This window comes from Gobio gobio (assembly GCF_949357685.1).
Source record: "Gobio gobio genome assembly, chromosome: 20".
Classification (NCBI taxonomy): Eukaryota; Metazoa; Chordata; class Actinopteri; order Cypriniformes; family Gobionidae; genus Gobio; species Gobio gobio.
Window position 1 is genome coordinate 18,927,825 of NC_137113.1, and position 22,159 is coordinate 18,949,983.

General features: G+C 36.5%; 3 protein-coding genes across 3 annotated transcripts; 1 reads left to right on the forward strand and 2 right to left on the reverse strand.

The window, feature by feature from the left end:
* Positions 1-1,134: 1,134 nt before the first annotated feature.
* cd37 (CD37 molecule) lies at positions 1,135-8,969 on the forward strand. The gene is made up of 9 exons (XM_079801766.1): positions 1,135-1,185; positions 1,898-1,965; positions 2,098-2,161; positions 2,271-2,401; positions 2,647-2,721; positions 2,924-3,034; positions 3,974-4,150; positions 4,236-4,319; positions 8,478-8,969. Exons 2-9 carry the CDS (start codon positions 1,900-1,902, stop codon positions 8,547-8,549), a joined length of 780 nt encoding a protein of 259 aa, XP_079657892.1. The 5' UTR covers positions 1,135-1,185; positions 1,898-1,899; the 3' UTR covers positions 8,550-8,969.
* Positions 8,970-13,399: 4,430 nt separating this feature from the next.
* Positions 13,400-14,199, reverse strand: gjz1 (gap junction protein zeta 1; the record flags this gene model as incomplete). The annotated part of the gene is made up of 1 exon (XM_079801771.1): positions 13,400-14,199. One exon carries the CDS (start codon positions 14,197-14,199, stop codon positions 13,495-13,497), a length of 705 nt encoding a protein of 234 aa, XP_079657897.1. The 3' UTR covers positions 13,400-13,494.
* A 2,676-nt stretch (positions 14,200-16,875) lies between these two features.
* znf668 (zinc finger protein 668) lies at positions 16,876-21,494 on the reverse strand. Its single transcript, XM_079801140.1, has 2 exons — positions 21,210-21,494; positions 16,876-19,533 (listed from the first exon to the last, which is right to left on the reverse strand). The coding sequence occupies exon 2, from the start codon at positions 19,521-19,523 to the stop codon at positions 17,580-17,582; it is 1,944 nt and encodes a 647-aa protein (XP_079657266.1). The 5' UTR covers positions 19,524-19,533; positions 21,210-21,494; the 3' UTR covers positions 16,876-17,579.
* Between the last annotated feature and the right edge of the window lie 665 nt (positions 21,495-22,159).

A 22,159-nucleotide genomic window follows, 5' to 3' on the forward strand; every position in this document is an offset into this window, starting at 1 on the left:
GTATGTTTGTCTGTCTCTCTGTCCATCCATCCATCATCCATCCATCCATAATATTTCTATCTATCTATCTACCTATCTACCTATCTATCTATCTATCTATCTATCTATCTATCTATCTATCTATCTATCTATCTATCTATCTATCTATCTATCTATCTATCTATCTATCTATCTATCTATCTATCTATCTATCTATCTATCTATCTATCTATCTATCTATCTATCTATCTATCTATCTATCTATCTATCTATCTATCTATCTATCTATCTAAGATTAAATCTATCTATCAGATGTATTGGTCACTCTTAAACTTGTGTCTCTGATCACATGAGGCAATATTGAAATCCATTTCAATCCATGATGCTTTCTTCCATTTAATAACATCAATTTGCCCTAGATATAATTACAGCTCCTACTACCACTTTCTATCCATTAACAGGGAAGCCCTAAAACATTCCACCTAATTATCTACCACTAATTGTGCTAAAGCTGTATTTGGGGTGAGGGTGGGGGGAACAGGCTGATCAGGAAGCTTGTTGAAACAGGGAATGAGAGCTGAAATTTCAGGCTCCCGTAGGAGGCATAATGTGACCTCAGATGAATTAAACTCGATCTCTGCCCCTGTGTTTCATTTTCATGCACTCATGCTGTTATGAGCAGGTATGCTCTTATATCTGAGGTAATTTCTTTTGTCCTCTCTCAGAAATTGATATCCAGAGGTCTTAGGCACCAAGTGAAATCACAATGCAGATATGGGAATAGTTAGATGAAAACAAATTAAACCCTTTTTAGTGTTGCTTTTTTATAAATGTCAAATCAATTACATTTTCTAAATCTTGCAGCCTGTGTAAAACATGAACATATCACAAAATGTCATAGTTTACATATTTCAAATTAAATGCTGCTAATACAGAAACGCAAGTGGGGATATGTGGATCTAAAAGGTTTAAGTGTCTGTGACTAGGGCTGATATTTTATTTATGGTGGGTGTTCTGTACACCTCCTTTCTACTGAAGTATAGTCAGCGATGCTTTGCTTACAGGCATGAACTCACAAGCAATACAGCGAATCAGAATTAAATATTTTATTTATGCAAAATTTAATTTTTACATGATCTCATGCGAGGCTGATACTTTTCATTTACCCACCGAGTAATCTTACCGACTTTGCCCAGTTTGTTTAAGGTAAGTTTTACATCTTTATTTCTTTGGTGAAACAATTGATTCTAGAAAGCATTATAAGACATCAGTCAAATCCTTAAAATGTTTTGATAAATGCCAGTTAGATGCTGATTATGTCAATGCTGCTTATCTGAGATAACATTTCCTGAAAAAAAAAAAACAGAATTTATTGCATAAATGTTTTTTTTAATTGTTTCTGGTTACAATAACATTATAAAAAGGGAGAAATAACAAAAAAAGCACTGCCCGTTTTTACCGTCAAACATGACGTAGTCCTAAAAAACCTGAATTTACGTAAACCCCTGAAGGATATACTCTCAAATTTTCATTACAGCAAAACAAAGCACTTTTGTCCCATGTGCTAGCTAGTGCTTGAATAGTTAATGCATGCCTGTGTAAAACGATAGCTTTGGTTTCGTTACCATAGGCAAGGAAATACGAGAGTACTTCCTGTAGGCTACCCTTTTCTGTTTTTGTGCTTGAAGAAAGAAGCGGGGGGGGTTGTATCTTTCCGAGCAGCAAATCCATACAAACAAATACGAAAACAAATTTAACACACATGCTGTTCTTAAAGCACTAAATTGAATGAAACCAACTTGATTCTTAGTTCTGTGAACAATAAAAGTGGAACAGTGCTGCATATGTTCTGCTTCTCATATATATTGTTTTCAATGGTTCTCAAAAGATGATTTCAATATTTATTTTGTGCTTACAGATATGGCGTCTGAGTGCTGCCTCAGTCTCACCAAATACTTCCTATTTCTCTTCAACTTGATATTCTTTGTAAGTTGCAAATAGACACGTTTAACTGACCTGAAATGAAATAAAGTATATAATATTGTATATCAAAAAGGCAAAACTTTTACATTGTATACAACATGTCAGATTGCTCTTGACTGTAGTTTTCTCATTTAGCTCTTGGGATCACTCCTCTTATCTTTGGGACTATGGGTACTATTTACAGAGACCAAAATTTTCAGTAAGTTTTATATTTATTTGTGTGTGGAATCACAGACAGTGCTATATTTGTCTGTTAAAGATAGTATATTGCGAACTATTAAAGCATTTGCTCCATGTTTTTTTTACAGTGCCCTCTCATCCCTACATTTCCATCTTTCTCTTCTCCTACTTGCTGATCGGCAGTGGCTCTGTGACCATGTCATTAGGCTTCCTAGGATGTCTGGGTTCTCTGAAGACCGTCAAATGCCTGCTGGCAATTGTGAGTTTTCAGAGAAACAAAACTTGATGGGATTCAAATGCCATTCTGATTTGAGATTTGCATACACTTGAACCTTAAAAATATAGGTTATTTGTTAGGACACCTCCTAAAATGTTCTGAGTCTATTAGTCACCAACCTCTTGAGAATTGAGCATGTTCTTGGTACTGGTGTTTGTAATGCAGCAGTAAGTTGATCTGCTCCACTGAGCTGAGACAGTATTAAAATGAGCTTCATTTATCTGCAGTATTTCATCGTGCTCACGGTTCTTCTCGCGGCTCAGATAGTGGGTGGGGTTCTTTTCTACACCCAGAAGACTGAGGTAACTCAAGCATGCAGATCTGCAGTCCCACCCAGGCGTTGGGCTTTTTATACAGATCTAGCGCATGACTTAATTCATCCTCTTTGGTGTCAAGCTTTTAATCAGTTTGATTGATTTCAATTTTTGAAATGTTATATGTCTGAAGCCAATACAAAATCATCACCAAAACATCTGTTTTTTTCCCCCTCTCACTCTTAATCAGTTGGTCGATTCACTAAAGGACCATTCTCTTAAACTAATAAAGTCATCAGTTCAACGGAATGATTCCAGTCTCCAGGGTTTTGAACAGACTCTAGATTACATTCAGAAGGAGGTGAGAGAAACAGTACAGCAGTACACAACAAACAGAAAACTTCTGAAACTCCTTTAAACATTACAGGAACATTAAACACTCTTTGCCTTTACTCAAAAATCCATAAAATAACGCTTAATTTCAACACTCTCCCAAGTCAGTCCTAGACAAAGCATCCCGGGAACTAAATATCCACCCACGCAGTTTCGGTTAAAGGGTTAGTTCGCCCAAAAATGAAAATTCTGTCAATAATTACTCACCCTCATGTCTTTCCCACCGTACAACATTCATTCATCTTCGGACTACAAATGATGTGAATTATATTTCTGTCCCTCCATGCATTGACAGCCACTGAAACCACCACTTTCAAGGCCCAGAAAGATAGTAAAGACATACAAGTAAAAAAAAGAAAAAGAATTACCACTTTATTTACAAAAAGCTCTAAAAACTCTTATTAACTTCTTGTATATTTCTGTGCTTATGAGATTTTTGTACCATTCGCACTGAGACATTTCAAACGATACCAAACACATATAAATATTGTATAGTGAGAATCGACATTGAAATATACCCAAAATCCATTGGATTTTGTGATCTCCCAGGAGAGGGGATCAGGAGTTTGGGGGAAGTTTGGGACAAGGTAAATACATGCAAATGTAGCCATTCTCAGTTTATTCACTCAGTGGGACGTTGTCTCAGATGAGAGTGATAATTGTATGAGTGGATTCAGATGTTAATGTCTTTAATTAATTTTCAGACAGTCTTTCTGAAAGTTACTCATGCAGACAATCTGGCCTGGTTCTTTATATTCTTACACACATGTACATAATGCATAATACATGCTACATGCCAGAGGTGTCCCCTGGTATATGCCATGATATCAGTAGAACTTGTAAGCAAAATTTTAAAATTAGCTACATTGGGAAGAAACAAAATATCACCTCCATTATATCTTTGCAGAGCAAATGCTGTGGTTGGGACGGTGCAAAAGACTGGGGGGACTCTATACCTTGTTCCTGCTTGAACAAAACCAATACCATTGCCAAAGCGACAAATGAAACCCAAGCTCCACAGTCATGTCACGCATGTTCCTCAACTGGTTCCATTTCAAATCACACATGCATGATTCATACGCAGGTACAGTTTCAGTTCCGCCCTGTAATCATTTTGTAAATTGTGTTCCAACATAAATTGAGTTGTGCCTCTTTTCTCTCTCTCAAAGGGTTGCGGAAACTATATACAAAACTGGCTGAAAGAAAATCTTCTCTCAATTTCTGTGGTTATTTTGGCCATTTCTGTGGTGGAGGTAAGCAAGCTGTTACCAAACACATTAAACCCAATTCAGATTATGCCAACATGTACATGCCTTCACTGTCCAAATTTAGAGTTAATGGGAAAGTTTAATGGGAGGAATTAATGGTATTGCTGAGTGTTTTATATACCACCTCTGGCCATTTGTCTCATAGTGTCTTCAGTGGATTTGCCTCGTATCTTTCTGTTGTCTTAATCGCACACACCGCTGCTGCCCTAGAAAGTCACATGGCAGCCATGTTCAGCTGTCCAGGTCTCTGTTTGTGACCCGTGTGGTGTGGTTAAGTGCTTCATTTTTTGCATGGAGGAATAATGTACAGTCTGCACTATCACCCATAAAGGCTGGAATACACATACATTTGAAAACATAGGCATCACCTGCAAACTTTACTGAGAAAAATTGGACTTCATGCACTAAAGGACTGAGCATCACACAAACACAGATTACCAGACTACCAAACTTTCAAGTCGTTCTGAACACAACAAACTGTGTTCCAGCCTTAAGGGGTTATTTTGCAACGAAATACTGAGTGAACGTTAAAACACTTATTACACAGCCACTCGCAAATATAAATGTGTGAACATGAAATATTGATTAGAAATTAGTTTGTACCTGTCTTAAATCTTCCATTAAAGGATTAGTTCACTTTAAAATGAAAATTACCCCATGATTTACTCACCCTCAAGCCATCCTAGGTGTAAATGACATACTTCTTTCTAATGAACACAATCAGAGTTATATTACAGTTTTTTTTATTCGCTTTGGTACTATTTTCACAAGCAAGGTGTGCATTTTCAAAACTCATATTGCTAATATCACAACAGATCATCAAAAGTGCACTTTTTTCAAACATTTCAGCATATTTTCAATTGTGTTAGTACAATACACAAAACTACAAAGTATCTTTTTCACCACAAAAAATAACTGTTTCATCTATATAAATGTTTCATTCCCAGTAACTGCCTTTCATAAAGCTCTTACTATCAAACTTTTGATTTGCATCTCTTCTCATTCAGTATAATACATTTGTCTATTATTTAATCCAACTGATCTTAAATGGTTAATCAATCAATCATTTGGTTCACCTATAGATTTCTTTTAGATATTGATATACATAGATTCTACTTTGTTTGCAATTTCCGATATGGATAACCATATGTAATTAATTATTTTTACATTATAAGCGATTTATCTTAGATTATAACTACTATGTTCAAAGTGCGTGCGCGTGTGTGGCCTGGTAAACTATACATTATGGGGGACAAAATGTCCCTATAATGATGGCAGTATCCTAATTCCTTGTCCTTGCGCGGACTTTTTTTTTTGTTTACTGTAAAGTAAAAATGTAGAAAGTTTTGTGTGATTGATAGGTTTATGGGTAGGGTTAGTGTAAGGGGAGAGAATATACAGTTTGTAACCATTATGCCTGCTTATACCCAGAAAGATAGTGAACCAGACGTGTGTGTGTGTGTGTGTGTGTGTGTGTGTGTGTGTGTGTGTGTGTGTGTGTGTGTGTGTGTGTGTGTGTGTGTGTGTGTGTGTGTGTGTGTGTGTGTGTGTGTGTGTGTGTGTGTGTGTGTGTGTGTGTGTGTGTGTGTGTGTGTGTGTGTGTGTGTGTGTGTGTGTGTGTGTGAGAACAGAGCAGAGCAGAGTAGAGTATAAGGGAAAGGAAATAGTCAATGACAATGTAACATCAGACTGATCAGAAATGCTTCAGAAGAAGGGAGATGGCAGATGGCACCAGATACAGCATTTTACATTACAGTATGTATGCATTTGATACTGAAAACAGATTACCATGTTAGAGACTGCCACATTACTGTAACTCACCCTTATAAAGCTCAACTACAGTAGATTCAGTCATATGGTACAGTGAGAGCATTTACTGTATTGGCAGCAAACTCTGTTCTATAGCCCAGAACCTCATGGCTGTGTCGTAACTTCATCACACCTTTTGATAACACACTGAATAGATAGATACTATTACAAACATTATAGATTAAATTACATAAATTAGGTAATGTAAGTGTATTTTCTTATGAGGCATATATAGTCTGTGTTACTGTAGATAATTCAGCAATGAGGGAGATTTGAAACATGTATCTTGGATTGTTTGCTGTTGGATGAACTGATTGTTAAAAGTACTGAACTGAAAGAAGATCACACTGTTGTGTTTCAGTGATTAAACCAAATGTTCTCATTACATATTACAATAATCTTGTGTTTGAAACAATGATTATGTGGACTGAAGATATGTGCAACTGAATGAAAGCATTACATCAGGTTTTGAAAGAATGACGAACTGTGTTACAAGTGTGATCAGTTTAGATTTTTGTACTAAGAGTTTTGAAAATGTACACCTTACTAGTGAAAATAGTACCAAAGCGAATAAAAAAAACTGTAATAAATATCCTGATGTTTCCAAAATTTTTAATGTCTGTGAACAAGGCTCACGAGTAAAATATCTAGTCAGACCGCCTACCGTATTCAACTTACAAAGAAAGTGTAAAACTCTCGCAGTTCAAAATGCTCTCTGGCGCTTTTTTCGTAAATTGAATACGGAAGGCGATCTGGCGGAAGCTAGATATTTTGCGCTATAAAGTTTTAAATATGGATATTTTTTAATCAAAACCCCATCGATTTGCTTCAGAAGGCCTTTATTAACCCCCTGGAGCCGTTTTGAGTATGTTTATCATGGATGGATGTGCTTTTTTGAGCTTCAAACTCATTAGCACTGTTCACTGCCATGAAGTTTGGAAACATCAGGATATATATTAATTTAACTCTGATTGTGTCCATCAAAAAAATACACCTAGGGTGGCTTGAGGGTGAGTAAATCATGGAGTAATTTCCATCTTAAAGTGAACATCCTTAGACTGGGTAAACCCAGCCTGATCTGCTGGCGATTTGATTTCGCCCTGCAACTCATTCATTTCTACTGCTTCTGTTACACTTTTGTGGGAGCCAATCACAGACTGGCTTATCCACCTGGCGCGCTATTGGTGGGTTTAACACGATGACGGATAGAAAAGCGATGGGTCGTTGCCCGTTTATCACGCCTCTTGTGGTCTGATTGGTTGAAGGACTATCCAATTGCGTACAGTCATTTGAATTATGCTCGTTTATCATGCCTCTTGTGCAGTAGAAAATACATAGCAGACTCCCCAGACCAATGTTTAATCTAAATTGAGCTTGGTCTGGTGATAGCCAGACAAGAACATCCTTTAAAGACACTACGTCCCACTGAAGCTAAGCAGGGCTGAGCCTGGTCAGTACCTGGATGGGAGACCAACTGGGAAAACTAGGTTGCTGCTGGTAGAGGTGTTAGTGAGGCCAGCACTGTTCTGTGTGGGTCCTAATGCCCCTGTATAGTGATGGGGACACTATACTGTAACAAGCATCGTCCTTCGGATGAAACGTTAAACCGAGGTTCTGACTCTCTGTGGTCATTAAAAATCCCAGATTTTAAATTTGCCCATTGGCCCCTGTCCATCATGGCCTCCTAATCATCCCCATAAACTGATTGGCTTCATCACTCTCCTCTCCACCAATCAGCTGGTGTGTGGTGGGCGTTCTGGCGCAATATGAAAAAATTCGCCAAACAACAGGAAATGCGACCGCACCTTAATACGAGTTACCCGGATGAGCTGACAGAAGTGTTGCTATGGAAGTTGATGAATATTAGGACATTTCTTACCACTTAATGCTGCGATTGATCAGAATCGAGTATTCTAGAGTGCTGTGTAATACGTTTTATTATAGAAAATGCATGACACTACTTGGTGTGGAAATGACATAGCGACTAATTAACAGTATTGTTTCTTTAGCTTTTTTAAATTTTCATACGTTTTTCTTATTGTGTGACTGTTCGTTTTGTGAGCTCAGAGTAACAGAATATGATTGTACATTGGTCTCAGTGGTTACTTTTAATTGTATCTTCCCTCACAGAGATTTCACTGTGGAATACTGGCAAGGTAGATGTTGTTTGTTCTGTGATAATAGTAGCCTATAGTGTGTGGTGTGAAGATTCATCCAACCATTGACCGAAATCGTTAATTGAGGGCATTGCCATAGTTAGATATTATAGGCCTAAATGATTAATGGTTAACTGAAAGATTGAACCATGAAAATATCTTTCTTTCTTTTTTGCAGATATGTGGTATGATCCTTTCGATGTGTCTGTATAAACAGGGTTCTGTGGATTACAACACAATTCTCAAATAAGAGGACCAGGATCAGTGAGGGGAAAAATTTGATCTGTTTTTGATGTCTTTTTAAATGAGAATATTATTTTTCTGTACGGTATTTGATTGTTTTATACAGATAATAATCACTTGTTGATTTTCCTTGTTATTCAGATGTGTGTAATTGTTTATGAAAAGTAAAAATTAATTTGAACCTGTTTATATAGTTTTGAAATGATATAAACTTTAATGTCTTGATTCTCAGAATTTGCGCATGTGATTAAGAATTTGTTTCTTTTGTTCAGTTCAGGGAACATTAGGGTGTGACAGTGTAATATTTCACCATTGTTGTGCACACAAAGCAAATGACCTCAATACTGTGGCAATGTGTGAGATAGTCTACTGTTCTCATAATAAAATGTTTTGTATCTAAAATATTAAAACTCAAGTCGTCTTTAATTATATGTTGTTTTTTTTATTTAAGATGACAGCAAGTATTACATATTAGCAATCTTTTAAAAAATGTAGTTGCCTATATTTAAATGTAAGTACATTAAGTATCCAAATACACTTGAAAAACAGGGTAAATAATAAAACTGCTGTTGGTAAAAGAGATAAAACATTCAATTATATTGAAGCGTTGATTTTAAGCCATAAGACTGCATTTATTTAGACTAAGGATCTAAAGTGGTACAGAAAAATGGTTCACAGGATATGTAATACCCCATAGCAAGTTATTGTTAGGGCAGGGAGGAGGACACTTGTTATCAGGTGTCATATATATATATATACATGCTGTAGTCATCTCCCTGATTAATTCTTGGACAACACTACATACTAAGAAGGTAAGAAAGATATTATTTCAGATTTTTTTTATAGTATTTCGTATTAATAAATATGTTGATTTTACTTTTTTCATATTTAATCATTCATTATAATTAATTTCTGTCACTATGATAAAGAAAGAAAGATGGGATCCCGCACATTGGTTCTGATCATGATTCTAGGTGCCCTCTGTGGTGAGTGGAAGACAATGTTGACTGTTTTCAGATCATTGTTCTCCGGATTTCTATGTAATACAATTACAGTAAACTGGATGTGCTTTTTATCATATTAGGTAATAGTTAATATTAAAATATGTATGTTATGTATGTATATATTAAATTTTAAATGTACATAATTTACATAATACATAATTTACATTTACACACACACACACACACACACACACACACACACACACACACACACACACACACACACACACACACACACACACACACACACACACACATATATATATATATATATATATATATATATATATATATATATATATATATATATATATATATATATATATATATATATATATATATATATATATATATATATGAAGACTTCAGATGCAAAAACCTCTAAGTCCGTCTGACGTTTTTCTTTAAAATAAGCATTTTTGTCAGGCTTCTATGTATAGGTTTCTACATAAGTACCGGTACTTCTGAATGGACTGAGGCTGGGATTTAGTCGGTTTGAAGTGAAAGTATTTTGCTATATGCGGAGAGCATTCACTCTATTTTTGACCGATGTGGCTTTTAGAGGCTTTTGGATCTGAACTCTTCATATATGATGGACATAATTTACAGTGGCAAGAAAAAGTATGTGAACCACTTGCAGAATCTGTGAAAATGTGAATAATTTTAACTAAATAAAAGAGATCATATAAAATGTTATTTTACTTTTATACATATAAGTATGTTACATAAAAATACAAGATATTTTACATAAAAAATGTTTACATATAGTCCACAAGACAAAAAAAAAATAATAATAGCTGAATTGATTAAAATAACCCCGTTCAAAAGTTTATGAACCATTAATTCTCAATAGTGCTGTTACCTGGATGATCCACGGCTGTTTTTTTGTTTTGTGATGGTTGTTCATGAGTCCCTTGTTTGTTTTGAGCAGTTAAACTGCCCAATGTTCTTCAGAAAAATCTGAGGGACTCAAACACATCTACTAAAAAAGGTTGAAACATTCACTGATGCTCCTGAAGGAAACATGATGCATTAAGAGCATTATAACATGCATTTTTTATGATCTCTTTTATTTAGTTAAAATTGTTCACATTTTCACAGATTTTGCATGGTTCACATACTTTTTCTTGCATGTATGGGGGCTAAACATAAGCTTTTAATTGTCTTAACCACAAATTATTGGTCAGGATATGAGCAAAATTTAAGCAAATGCACTACTTAAAAAGCTATTGTGGTCTCAGAAAAACATCAAATAAAGAATTAAGTTTTTGGCATATGGGAAGTTGTGTGTGGCGTGATGAATCACAATGAAACGAGTTGCATGGTGATGCTCCAGAGCAGAGTCTTTGAAAATGTAGTTAGAAATGTGGTAGTAAATGCATCTCTACCACAGTGAAGCATGGAAGAAGAGGTGTCATTGTGTGGGAGAGCCTGTTAGCTGCTGGTATTGTTGAGCTACTTCACTGTGAAAAGTCATTCATTTTGGAGTTGAGGAGAATATTGCGTGATGGCTTGCTTCCCCTTAAAAAAAAATAAAAATAAAAAGTTATCTAAAGAGGAATGATCAGAAGAAAATGCTCCTGCCCACACTGCAAAGACAACCAAGAGCTTGAGAACAAGTCCATCAGGCTCATTTTGTTTCGGCCTGGCCAGAGTCCAGATTTAAAACCTACAGTTAATATTTGGTCTCACATTAAACTCAAACGGAGACATATTTTAATTTTTCAAGTCATTAACATTGAGTGGAACAACACTGACTCTTCCTGTAAAAAGCTGTAAAAAATTATATTATCTAGTTTTCTTGCAAATTCCCTGACCAGTGATTTGTGATTAAAACGGTTAAGACCATTAAAAGACCACTAAATATTTTGCCATATATATATATATATATATATATATATATATATATATATATATATATGAATTTTCCCATCACAATGATAACAAAGATACATTTCAAGTGATCTCATTAGTTGCACAGGCACTGAGGTGTAACTACTGCAAGAGGATCGACAGAGAACATCCCAACTGTTATGCGAGTGAAATAGAGGGGAAAGAATGCAGCAGTGGTTTGGATACCTGCATTAGGATCAAAATGAAAAGTCCAGCCTGTGAGTTAACCATATTAATTTCCTCAGATGCTAAAACAGGATGTGCCTTAAGTATTGGAGAATAAACGTAATAAATAAACCCAAAATACAAGGGCATCATAATGATAATGACAGTATCATTCTTCAACCCATGCAATAGCCTTTTGTGAAAGCTGTTGTGTGTATTTCTTTTTGTAGACGGTGAGGTGCGCAGATGTGCCAGAGCTAAGGAGTGTGATGGTGTTTTGCCTCCTGAGGTGGAGAGACACTGCTGCAGAACAGACTTATGCAACTGATCTGCTCTATTTATAGATTACCTCAAAACATACAGCTAACATAGTTATTAATGGCCTTTATAAATGTCAGTAGATATATTATAAAGAAATAAATTCTGGCCGGCAAATAAAAAAAAGACTCCTTGTGTTTTATGGAACATTTTATCTTCAAAATCTTCAAAAAAAAGTTGAACAAAACAGCTCAGTCAGTCAGCATCCACACAAGAATATCACACAAAGATGACTTCTCACCTAGCCCAAACAACACAAAACTGCAGACACAGAAACACCATGCAAAGCCAAAAAGCATTTTCTTAACACACTTTTGTTCTAGCACTGCAAAAAAAAAAAAATTCTTACTCAGTATGTCTTGTTTTTCAGTAAAATATCGAAACATTCTTAAATCAGGATACACAGTAAAAAACGCTGCAGCCTTACATTTTTAAGTACAATTAACTTGGATGTTTAAGTCATTTCAACTTAAATTACATTAAACTGACTGAATATTGTATATAAAAAAGTTGAAAATTGCTTAACTTATTTTGTTGAGTTAAAGCAATGTCAAAACTTATTGATCATATAATTATTTAGTTAAGCAAATTGACATATAAAGTCGTGTTTTTTTGTTTTCTTTTACTTTTGATTTTATGCTAAAAACAAGACCAAATATCAGTCAATGGGTTCACTATTTTGTTTTGCCTTTGAATTAGGGAATTATGTTTTTGCTTGTTTGAAATTAAAACTTAATTTATTTCATTTCAGAAAACAATACTTCTTCAGTAATTTTGCTTCTCACGTGAATGTATCTTGCTTTAAGCATGTTTAGATATCTGGAAAACACATTTGCTGCTATTGAGGTGGGATACAGGTAAGGTCAGTCAAATACAGTCAAATCAAATTTATTTAGACACCTTCAACATTTTCTCACATTATCACAGTTTATTCGCTATAGTTTAGAAAATGTCAATAAAATATGACAATAACTCCGAGTTAAACTGTCAGAACAAATTCATCTAGATAATGTCAGATAACTTTGATAGAAAGGTGTGTAATGGATTACAGTCAACCAATCAGATGTTAAATTTAAGTACACAATTAGATAATGCCAATTTAGGTCAACCAATGACCAAGCAATGCTTTATTTTGTTCAGTCTGTGGTGTAAAAGGTCGTATTAGCAATTCAAGAAAAAAAACTCTTAAGCAAAACATGGTCAGGTCCATGGTTTTGCTCCCAAATGTTTATCAATTTTACTGGTAGTCTGTCACAGTTTACTTTATGTTGCTATCCTTGCATAAATGAACTATAGTGTCATGCACCCACTAGTAAAAAATATATATATCTGGTCTCAATAATTATTGGTTTGACTATCTGTACACATAAGTGTCTTGTCTCAAATGATGAATTGAAATGTACACAGTGAAGAACCTAATATAAAGTGGGACTAAAAATACAATCATATTAATTATACAATATCGTGCGCAGTAAGCTACAATGAAGCATTTCAGGAAAAAAAGAAGGACATCATTTATAAATAGTTGCATTAACGCTACTTAATATGCTTGTGTTCACCAAGACCTTTTTGTTAACCATTACAGAGATAGTGGCCTATTGAGTAGAGACAAAACACACTGCTTGTGATAATAACCAGGGCAGATATAAACAGCAGTGCATAGACCGACATTTTCTTTTCTGCTGCTCCTCGGACCACACACTGCTGTACAGAACATCCAGAAAAACTTTGTGCATTGCAAACATAGAACTGCTGATTCAATTTAGGCAGAACCCAGAAGAGCAAGACACATACGAAGAAAACCTCCACGGCAATCCGCAGCATCACGGTGAACAGGTACACCACCACGCTGATTTTGCTCTTGTGGAGGTCTATCACCATCCTCCCACCAACAGTCGAGGTGGGATCACCTCCGACACCTCCCTGCTCGCTTTGAGACGGCATTTCTCTGTCTTTCTTCTTCTGGAATGAATTCCGAAGATGGGAAGAAAAAAGCTCCATGAGAAGGACCGAGAGCACAAGAAGGATGAAGAGGAAATGCCACGCCATCACTATAGAACTGTCAAAGTGTATATTAAAGCAAGCTTTGATGCAGAACACATTGGTGATGTTACAGTGGAAATCCTCATTTAGGCTTTTCCATGGTAACTGAGCCAGAAAGATGGTCACTAGTCGGATGCAGAGCAGGCCGAACCACATGGTGCGACCTTTATAGGAGGTGGTGGACTCCACCGCAGTGCGGAGGATTGGGATGAGCCCGGTGACTATCGCTGCCATCGCCCTCTAGGGTGGATTTGTCTTCTTTATGCAAATAAGAATGTATCTGCACACAACACAGGAACATATTTGGTACATTGTGTGATGCAACATTAACATGATTTCAAAAAAGCAGTGTGAAAGAACATAAACCAAACATACCTTTAGTTTTTTAGAGGGAATCTGATGTTTGTCCAATGCTGAAGTTGTTGTCATTTTGAGCTTCACTAAATATGTAGCCTGCTAAACTGTACGTGTCATCAAAAATGGTTTCGCACACATTTATCCACAGTTCTCTTCTTAACCGCTTTCTTTACTTAGGGCCTAAGATCTCAAATGCAAGTTTTTGTCTTTAACACACTTTAAATGTTACAATTTTAATACAAATTTTGAATACAAGGGCATTCACTCCCACTGGATAACATATTTTGACATTAATCTTTTTATTATACTAATTTAATAACTGTAAACAGTATTTAGCCTGGATGCCAGCCGAACTTAGCCCCGCCCACAACATTTGAGGTCGGGATGTTCATATTCTGACTAGAATTGAGTATGACAATGCCAGGCTAAACAGTATTATCAAAGCAATCAAATTGGAACTTGTTGGCTCCTTTCTTTCATTATCCACATGTCAATGCCTCCATTTATTTAATAATAAAAAATTATTACAATTAAAAAATTGTATAGAAAGACTGTTAACACTTTACAATAAGGTTGTATTAGTTAACATTAGTTAATGCATTAGTTAACATGAACTAACCATGAACAATCAGCATTAGTTATTCTTTGTTAACGTTCATGGTTAGTTCACAGTGCATTAACTAATGTTAACAAGATTTTAATAATGCATTAGTAAATGTTGAAATTAACAAAGATAAATAAACGCTTTATAAGTGCAGTTCATTATTAGTTCATGTTAAATAATGTAGTTAACTAATGTTAACTGAACTGTAGAAAAAAAAATTCTAGTGACTGATCACATCGAAATTTTTTAGTTGGCCAAATTGAATTTCTGTTAATTAAATTGCATCAATTCACAGAAATTCAATTTGGCCAACTGAAAAATTTAGATGTGATCGGTCACTAGAAAACTTTCAATTTGAGACCGGAATTTTTTTTACAGTGTAATGAACCTTATTGTAAAGTGTTACCGAAAGACAAGGTGGTACTACTTATATGTCAACAAAATGATAAATTAGATATCGAAAGCTTATGAACTCCAAATTCATCCTGTGAAAACCATTTTGAAATTATTTTAGTGGGATCCTCCCCTAGTGAGCGGTGTCAGTTTTCATATTATAACATATATTTTAACTACTTTATAATCAAAAATCTTGACATATCGTCAGAAAGGTCTGAGTGTCAAGGTTCCATTTTTGGTGACTGTTTTGTTATAGAAGTTAAATTTGGATAGAAATGTATATTTGTTACAGGAAGAAGCATTAAAAAAATTCAATGGAATGTGAGTGATACCCAGTGGCTATTTTTGGTACAGCGCCTAAACAAAATCTCATGGGAACTTCAATTTTTGTTATATCAACTTCAAATTTGGAACACAACTTGGTTAGACATATGGCTTTGATTTTATAGTAATTTTAAAGTAAAAAATATTTTGTAAAATATATATTTTGTATTAAATAAAAAATATATAGTACAGTACATTTGATTTTTATATAGTAAATTTAAACTTATTTTTTTCACACTTTTTTGAGTGTCTTCTTTAAAACAAGATTTCGGTCTCTAATCCAAAGCATTATTGAATTACAACCATTTAAGTTTGGATGCACTGCATTTTCACGTCTATTCTCAAAAAGGGGGTTGACAGACAGTTAAGGGGTTAAACATTTTTACCATCAGGATTCAAAACTTAAAGGATTAGTTCACTTTTAAATAAACTTTTGCTGATAATTTACTCACCCCCATGTCATCCAAGATGTCAAAAAGAAATTAAGGTTTTGGATGAAAACATTCCAGGATTTTCTCCATATAATGGACTTCAATGGGCTCCAAACGGTTCAAGGTCCAAATGACAGTTTCAGTACAGCTTCAAAAGGGCTTTAAACAATACCAAATGATACCAGACGATGAATAAGGGTCTTATCTTACCGAGCAGTATTTATGCTATTATTTTACCTCTTATCAGATGAGCGTGATCATCTCTGAGATCTGCCATAATTTCCGGCAAGTGAGGTCAAATACGATCGTGGTCATAGATATATCGATCGTAGATGCCTCATTCTAGTGATCCGTGCAGGCGCTAATGAGGCATCTACGTATACATCTCTGACCACGCTCGTATTTGACCTCACTTGGCGGAAGTTATGGCTAAGCTCAGAGATGATCACGCTCATCTGAAAAGAGGTAAAATAATAGCATAAATACTGTTCGGTTTCTCGCAGAAACTGATCGTTTCGCTAGATAAGACCCTTATTCATCGTCTGGTATCGTTTAAAGCCCTCTGAAGCTGTACCGAAACTGTCATTTGGACCTTGAACCGTTTGGGGCCCATTGAAGTCCATTATATGGAGGAAACCCCTGGAATGTTTTCATCCAAAAACTTAATTTCTTTTCGACTGAAGAAAGAAAGACATGGACATCTTGGATGACATGTGGGTGAGTAAATTATCAGCAAAAGTTTATTTAAAAGTGAACTAATCCTTTAAGTCAAGGGTGTCCAAACTTGTGACTGTTATTGTAAACGAAACCATTTTTTAATATCATAAATATCACAACACACCAATCTGCCAAAAAACCACAAAGTATAATTTAGCTTAGGACATTGGGGATACAGATAAAGCAATATTGTTTAACTGTATAGCATAAGCATCATACTATAGTATGTCCAAAAAGTAATCACTTATATTTACCACCATATTCACTGGCATTTTGCTTTAAAAACAAAACAAAAAAACATCAAAACAACACAAGCTGTTTAAACGCAAGAAAAATAAAATACAATATAAACTTTAGTAGTCCGTTTATGGAGAACATTTTATTGATTTAAATAAGTCATTGGTGTTGTGATTAAAATCAGCATTCAAATATTACACTGATTTCAAGTGTATAAACATGACATCCAATTAAATCTGCGATTATGATACCGAAGAGCAACATGACTCACACTTTGCTTCAGACATACCTTAAAAATAAAAATACTTTCCGCAATCTTGGCACAAATCTAAAGATAAATACATTTTCTTACAATATCAAGGGCAAATTAAAGGCTTTTTTTTACTATTAATGCACGGATGCATTTAATCCCATTTAAAAAAAATTAGATTAAATTGGTGTTCAGGCTTTTTGCAAGATTCTCATTGTTGTGTAACTGTAAAACAGCAGTACCAAAAATGTGAGCATTGTTCAGGTGTTCAAAGCAGCCGACACAGTCAGCAATGAGTTCAGAGCCCCTCTTCCTTGTCTATATATACATGGGCTGGCATTGTCTGAAATGCAGACACCGGTACAGTCACTGGAACAGTCAGGGAAATAGCGGTGGGATCGGATCCCGACGGTGATTCAGCACTTGGTGGGGATGGCAGGGGTTGGCTGTGCGCTATGTCCGCCTGAGGCAGGGAAGATGATGTATCTGTGTCACGGTGCGTGCGCAAGTGTTTGCGTAGGTAAGCGGCAAAAAGAAAAGCCTTTCCGCAAACAGCGCAGCAATGTGGCCGACTGGTTGAGTGGATGCGCTGGTGTTTGCGAAGCCCGGCTTTATTCAGAAAACCTTTACCGCACTGGTCACAAACATGGGGTCGGGGCTTGGGGTGCAGTTTCTCGTGTGCCTGCATATCAGCCAGCTGAACAAACTCTGCCTGGCAGGTCACACAAACATACGGGCTGATAGGTAAAGCCGAAACCGTAGAATCAGATGGCGGAGAGATAGTGTGAAGGCTGGTATGGGCCTGCACTTCCTCCCACGTCCCGAATATCATATCACAGTGAGAGCAGGAGAACTGGGGAAGGGTGGTGGGAAACATTTGAGCCGATTCAGGGTCGGCCTGGACCTGTAACGGCCTCTCGGATAAGTGAGTCCTCTCATGCTTGCGCAAACTTGATGACACAACAAACGACTTGAAGCACAGCTGGCATTTGTAAGGACGCTCCCCTGAATGCACCCTTCTGTGTTTGTTCAGACTGGAGCGCTCCGTAAACGACTTGCCACACTCGGTGCAAGAAAAAGGCCGCAGACCGGAGTGTACTAGCATGTGGCGCCGCAGGTCCCAAGAAGCGACGAAAGCTTTATCGCAACGTTGGCATTTGTAGGGCCGCTGACCCGAGTGCACCCGCTGATGCACCGCAAGGTCCGCGGGCTGCCGAAACCTCTTGGTGCACTTATCACAAGGGTACGGCTTGAATCCTTGATGCGCCCGTTGGTGTCGGCGGAAACTAGAGGGGTCTGAGAACATCTTGCCGCACTGTGGACACAAGAAGGGTTTTTCGCCAGAGTGGGTACGAAGGTGGGACTGGTACGAAGACAGCTGAGTAAAACCTTTGCCGCACTGCTCGCACTGGTACGGCTTGCTCTTGGAGTGGATTCGCAAGTGGCACGCCAAAGAGGACGACCGGGAGAAGGCTTTGCCGCAGTCGGAGCACAGGTAAGGCTTCTCGCCCGTGTGTGAGCGCTGATGGTTCTTCAAGTCCTTCAGCTCGGTGTACGATTTACCACACTCGCCGCAAATATACGGCCGGTGGCCTTGGTGATTACGCCGATGCTTGCGGTACACTGAAGGGTCGGCAAAACTCTTCCCACACTCGGAACAAAAGTAAGGTTTCTCCCCAGTGTGTGATCGTTGGTGCACTTTGAGTTTGGATAATGTGGGATAACTCTTAGAGCAATGAGGGCAGGAGTGGGGCCTCTCGCCGCTGTGTTGCGTCATGTGGATACGCAGGCAAATGGCCTGCATAAATGCCTTGCCACAGTCAAAACAAACAAACGGTTTCTCCCCTGTGTGTGAGCGGCTGTGGTTGCGTAACTCCGTATGAGTCTTATAAGCCTTATGGCACTGTGGGCACTGGAACGGACGCTGAACAGAGTGGGAACGCTGATGCTTGGAAAGCTGCGCTCGGCTGGAGAACGTCTTAGTGCACTTACCGCAGGTGTACTGCTGCTGTTTGTCTTTACCGTGTACTGACAGCTTGTGGCTCTGTAGAGCTGAAGGACTGGTAAAGACCTCCTGACAGGTCGAGCATTTAAAATTGTGCAGAGTTTTTGGCAGTCTCCCTTTGCCTCTTCTTCTCGTAGACTGTTCTGATTTGTCTTGTTCTTTGTTGGGCTCTGTCTCAGAAGGAGGTGGTGTGTACTGCTCTGCAGTTGGTGGGCTACCTGGTTGGGGTGAAGCCATCCTGATGATGCTGGGGAGAACAACAAACTACACAATGAGTGCCTTGAATTTATATTTTAATTTTAGAGTTCAAATTTGCAACATACATCAAATAAAATTGTGTTTTAACATTAGGCCAGGACATCATACTTCTATAAACAATAACAAACAATATGCAAAAGGAATATATAGAGAAAATAAATAAATAAATAATAATAATAATAATAATATGCTGTTCTTTTTTTTCAACTTGAGTGTGAAAAGTGATTTGTATTTGCAGCCAGGTAAGTAATCTATTACATAATTTTACCATGGAAATCAGTTTCTATCAAAATACCATGGTCACTACTCCACACTAATTTTGTGTTAAAATGCATTATCCCCTTCGATTTTTTCATAACTATTTATTATGCCGCTAGAGGTCAAGCTTGATCATTCGCAGAATCATAGGAGCGGTTGTCTTCACCTCTACAGCCGGTGGATGAATCCGACGGGACTCCGCCAGAAATCATATTCATGGATGAGCTAATGTATTAAAGATTTATTAACGTTACTGTAGTGTGAAGCAGGGTGGTCGCTGGAGCGATTGCTAATGAGAGACAAGCATGACACACGACTCGAGAGCAGTGGAGCTCATAATAAAATGCCGCAGACCACCGCTTCTTCCGCTCATGCATATGTGGGGTATCGCAGCACTGTTTTATCATATTAGATACATTTGAGTGTGTTGAACGTTATATTATAATACTGTGCGTTCGCTCTGTGGCTACTATGAGACACTTGTTGCACACTGCAGTAAGCTAGATTGATATTAGGTGTGGTAAAACATGGTACTCGCTGAAAATCAATAAAACGAGATTTAAACAATAAGAATAACTGTGTTGAGCTATAACGATGATTAGTTTTCTAGTTTTATAAAACACATAATATATTAAAGCCTCTTTGGAGTTTCCATGGTTTCTACAAAATAAAACCAGAAATCTAGGGTAAAGCGGGTATGATGTCATTGATAGGCGACGCTCGGACACGGTCCGTGTACTGGTTAAAATGACTTCTTTGGATTTAAACATTCTTGGAAACATTTGGGATAATAATACACAGGTCAACAAAATATATAACACTCTAGTGTTTTTTTGCTATTGTTTTTTTTTTTGTGGATATTTCAATCCAAAAATCTTACTGTGCCTTTAACACATTTATTGTAAGAACAATTAACTAGCATGTAGTATTTAATATACTAATATAACAAAAGCATAGTATAACTACTATGTAGACTTTTGGCAGAAACTATAATATTTCATAAAGGATGGGGAAGGCAACACAAAATGGCCGGCATTAGGACCTCAGGGACAATTAGGAAAGACGCTCTTGTTCTCAAAGGAAGTTGCCATCTGGGCTGCTTATGTACAAAACTAAATTACATTTTGATGTTAACAGAAATGAAACATAACGGCCATGACGAAATCGAAGCAATGCAAAAGCAATTCAGTGGCAATTCAAAGAGCTAATAATAATGTATTTAACGTATACAACTACTATTTCAGCATGCACTATAACACAAAATGGCTGGCTTTAGGACCGCTGAAGATGCGAAGCAATTTGCAGTCGTACATTTCTGTCACTTCATCATAATCGCTGCATTTTTAACAATATGTAATCGTTTGTATTTCATCACTATTCCTACAAAATATGGATTATGTAACGTACCTTTTCTGCTAGCAGGAGAGACGGTTGTATCTTTGACAATGAATTGAAAATCGTTCAATCTCAGAAGAAGAAGGTCGGCGGCTTTAGGACCACGACGACGATATTATCCTGCGAACGCGGAGATGTGAGCATTCATGACTTCCTCACTCTCCACCTGGGGAATGTCTACAACATTAACTGATTTTTTTATTTTTATTAAAACGCATTCATCTATCTGCTCTTTTGGTATTCTTACTGAAGAGTTTCTGCGGACTACAGTGCATGGTAAGCGGGATAGAATGGGGTGGGGATAAAACCTGTGGGAGGGGAAATTATGCATGCTCACTTTGGATGTTCAGTTGTTTTGTGCATAAAGTTACATAACAAAAATGCGAATTAACTGTGGTTCTAATAACGTGTAACTGGTTATACTTGTTAAACATTTTTTAAATAACTTTATTGTAAGAGTTGCCAAATACAGTTGACATTTTTAATAATGCAAGCTGTCATTAACATTTAATGGCAACATTAAATAATGAACAGACGAAAGGAAACGGTTAATGTTAAGGGTAGAGAAAATTAAAGCTGATGTATATCTTTAATATTTCATTATATACATAAAGTTTCATTTATTTATTTATTTATTTATATAAGTACAAAAACGCATTCTTAATTTCTTAGTCATTGGTATGATCATAAGTAAGCTAAAGTTTTGTGACTAAACGTGATTTTAGTTCATGCTATTAAGAAATGAACAATTTCAATACGAAATGGCGGAAGATATATATATATATATATATATATATATATATATATATATATATATATATATATATATATATATATATATATATATATATATATATATATATATATAAACGGTGATTTACTATTTAAAAAACGAAAATAAAACACAACAGCACTTGAGAGGAAAACATACGGACTTTTTTCACTGATGCACATTTCCTGTT